General features: G+C 40.0%; 1 protein-coding gene across 1 annotated transcript in view; it reads right to left on the bottom strand.

Annotated features, from left to right (window-relative positions):
* PRRG4 (proline rich Gla (G-carboxyglutamic acid) 4 (transmembrane)) overlaps positions 1-3,387 on the bottom strand; it is a 6,867-nt gene extending 3,480 nt beyond the window's left edge. Inside the window, exon 1 of the mRNA XM_009070623.1 lies at positions 3,282-3,387. Within this exon, the coding sequence (XP_009068871.1) occupies positions 3,282-3,387 (106 nt within the window). The remainder of the gene's footprint in view (positions 1-3,281) is intronic.
* Positions 3,388-3,607: the final 220 nt, after the last annotated feature.

The following is a 3,607-nucleotide window of genomic DNA, read 5'->3' as shown; positions in this document are numbered from 1 at the left end:
ACGTCCGATGAAGGAATTGGCCTCCTTTTCAGGTGTGAACACTAAGGTTTTTTAAAAAAATCAAGGGGATTTAAAACAAGTTAGGAAGGCTAAACTAGGTATTTTTAAAGAATGGTTAATATCCTAAAGGAGCACACTGAGATCACTTCTTGCCCTAGCAACTCTCAGCTACATACAAGAAAAGGAAACATTAAGGTCTCATCCTAAAATGTCATCTTTGCTTCTGTCTCTTCTAGCTATGTAATGTAAAATAAACGTATTTTCCTTTCTCGTAAAACATTTCAGCTATTCCTTATTCTGGCCAAGAGAATTTTTCATGACAACTGTTGGTCAAGTTTTGATGTTATCCCTTCTGGGATGTGGCTATTGGTTTTTACTGGAAGCATAGAACCATCTGGGTTGGAGGAGACCTCTAAGATTATCGAGTCCAACCCTTAACCTGTCACTGCTGGAACCCCTAAACCCTAAACCATATCCTCCAGTGTCAGATCCAGATACCTCTTAAACACCTCCAGGGATGGTGACTCCCCCGACTCCCTGGGCAATATCCCAGTGCCTCAACACCTTAACAGGGAAAACATTTCCCTAACATCTAACCTGATTCTCTCAACTCTTTCTGCAGCCATGGCAGGAGAGACATCCCCCACCTCTCTCCAACCCCTGTCAGGTGGAGCTCTTAAGAAGAAAGTAATAAAGCAGAAATTCAGTCAGATCTGAACTAAGCAAGACACTGACCTTCTGGAGGAAGGAGGCAAGGCGGGAGAGGGTGGTGGTGGAAGAAGGAAACCAAAGCAACTCTTCCTTCTAAAGAGTCCTCAATATAAATTTACCAATGTTCTGGTATCTGTGAGTACCTAATTTTGATTCAGAAATTTGATTCTTAAGCCATGACAGCAAACTCCCATTCATTTTACATTTGTTCTCTTTACACAATCCCAGAACCAAACTGGATGGAAAGGTCACCATGTTGCCAAGTTTATCTGTTTTAACTTAGTCCACAATGTGGATTTTACTGACAACAGGCATTTCTGAAGACACTGAATTCTCTTCCTCTTTATTGCTTCCTACAGGCTCCGTGAGGCCTCATGGAGTAAGTTGTGAGGTGAGATTCCAGGACAGTGAGTGAAATTATAGAAGGCTTTGGAATACAGGAATGTATTTTCTCACCAGGCATTTTCCATAGTCAAGTTTTAGCCTGCTCTTGTACAGTTTCTTAAGAAGAGAAAAAAAAATCTTTATATGACAAACTAGGTTTCTGCTTAGATTTCAGTGAAATCTGTATCCAAGAAGTTCAGGCAGTTTGGTTAAGCAAAATGACTAGAGGATTATTTTTGCAAGTGTAATGCAGAAACGGCATTGTTCCATACCAGGCCAGACAGCTAAAAAAGGAGATGAGATTCAGTATAAAGTTACTCAGTTACAAATTAGCTTTGTGTTCTTGTTAGCTTGTTTGGCTAGATTATCACATCCTTCAGGAATTTTTACCCTAACAGTTACTGTTAGATTTTGCAATGGTATCTCAGAATGGTTTGCTCTCTGCAAACTGAGAGAACTGCAGTGTAACTTGCATATTGGTTGTTTGGGTCTTTAATATTATAACACATTTAAGGAATATTACAGCATATATTAGTATAATTTACATACAGTAGATATTGCAGAAGCCACAGGCATTTGTGCAGGAAGGGAAATCTGGTACTCTAAGATTAAAATGTTTGTACTATATGTACTATACCTAGGAGTAACCAGAGATGACTTAATAAAAACAAAACCAAAACAACGTCAAATGCACAAGTGGAAAGGGAAAAGAATTACATGGAAAGAAAACATCAATATTCTTGGTTCAGTGCAAATCAGAAAAATAACATCAGCCTTCTGAAAGAGATCCTCAGTTTTGCTCAGTAGTGTCTCACTCCTTGCCATGCCAGTAGTATTAGCTATACTTCTGATTAACTGGATGCATTTTAATTTAATTGGAATGCTTGGTAAGCTGCCTGGAGCCTAAGACCAGCAATTCCCAGGGATACATTGACCCTTTTCTGAAGATTCTTTATCCATTCATCTGCACTTCTTTCACTTTACCACATAGTCAAAACACACCTCTCTCTACCTCCAATTTACCTGCAACCTGCTGAAGAAGACATTATTTGGAGAATAAAACAGATGGAATTGAATTCTCTCCTAAACGTGAGGGACCTGAATGCAGTTCTGCAGTCCTTGGTTGGATGCAGTTTTAGGATACCTAGCATTTAATTAAAACTGCACCTACACAATGTGCTCAGGAAACTGCTGGTAAAAGAAGTCTGGAAAATGCTGAAAGGATAACCTCTCAGTGCTCTTGGCAACTGCTCCACCTGCTAAATTATTGGATAAAGAGTTGGACCCTTCTCTTTCTGCCTCCATCTCTAAAGGAGGAGTGTCTGGGCCTATTTTCAGGAGAGAGTTCTGTGCTGTGAGCTCGGAGGGAAGAGACAGCCTGACATTTTATGCCCAGAGCAATATGGATTTTAACGAATAACCTGTCTCAAGCATTTTTCTGCTCACCTCGTTTTCTGCTCCACATACTGCCCTGAAGGAGCCTCCTGCTCAATCTGATGACTTTTTAAGGTTGGTCTTAAAGTTTCAGCACTCCTTATCACTGAGAAGACTGAACAGATAAGTTACAAGTTCCTTTTTGAAGCCCTCATGCTTTAAATGTTAAGCATTGCACAGCTTAGCACAGCACTGCTCAAATCCTGCTGGGGGGCCTCATTTGTTTTTACATCAGGTCTTCTCCACTTCTCTCCCTTCAAAGTGAAGGACTAAAATAGCAGCACTATGCTTATTTTTCCAGGTGTTGTAAGGGGATCTGGTACTGACAAAAAAATACTGGTTTCAAAAACCAACCAAATAAACCCTTTCGAATACAAAGTGATTTTAGATAGACACAAACGCAACTGTGATGTGCTCAAATAGTACCAAAGCAGTACTGCTTTCATGCAGATTTCAGACTTTTTAAATTCTGATGTTACTTAAAGGATTCTGGTTTTATCAAGGACAAGTAATCCTGAAGACCTAGAGAAAGCTCAGCAGTCCCAATCTGCACTTGCTGCTGGATCTGATAAATACTAAATGTTAAGACCCAAGTCAATGATTAGTCATTTCAGCAAGAGATATTAAAATGTTCTCAAATTAAGCACTAAACAGCTTAATTTAAAAAGTAAAATAAATAAAAATACCCTCACAAGAAACAAACCAACAAAGCAAAGTTAGATACAATTTTGGAAAACATAAAGCTAAATTACCATCTTTCCATTCAGGTGGCTTCAACTTATTCACTCTCTCTGGGCAGTGAGGAAACGCAAACACCATCACATGCAGTTGACACAGCACTAGCAAAACCGCCAACATTGCCAGGATCTGTCAGACAGAAACCAACGTGAGTTAAGCAGAAATGACAACACAATCTTCTCAAGTGTCAGCAATGAACCCTGAATGAATCCTATCAATGAACTCATCCCGGCGCAAGCACCTACACGCAGCTGAGGCTAATGGGTCCCTAGAAGAAAGACACCGACCCGAACCGGTCCTGCCTGTCTGCTGCAGATTTCTCGTTGTGTAACAACATCGG

The sequence above is a fragment of the Acanthisitta chloris genome, unplaced genomic scaffold (genome assembly GCF_000695815.1).
Source record: "Acanthisitta chloris isolate BGI_N310 unplaced genomic scaffold, ASM69581v1 scaffold23462, whole genome shotgun sequence".
In the NCBI taxonomy this organism is placed as follows: Eukaryota; Metazoa; Chordata; class Aves; order Passeriformes; family Acanthisittidae; genus Acanthisitta; species Acanthisitta chloris.
Note: the sequence above shows the minus strand (reverse complement) of the source record. Positions and strands in the feature narration are given on the sequence as shown.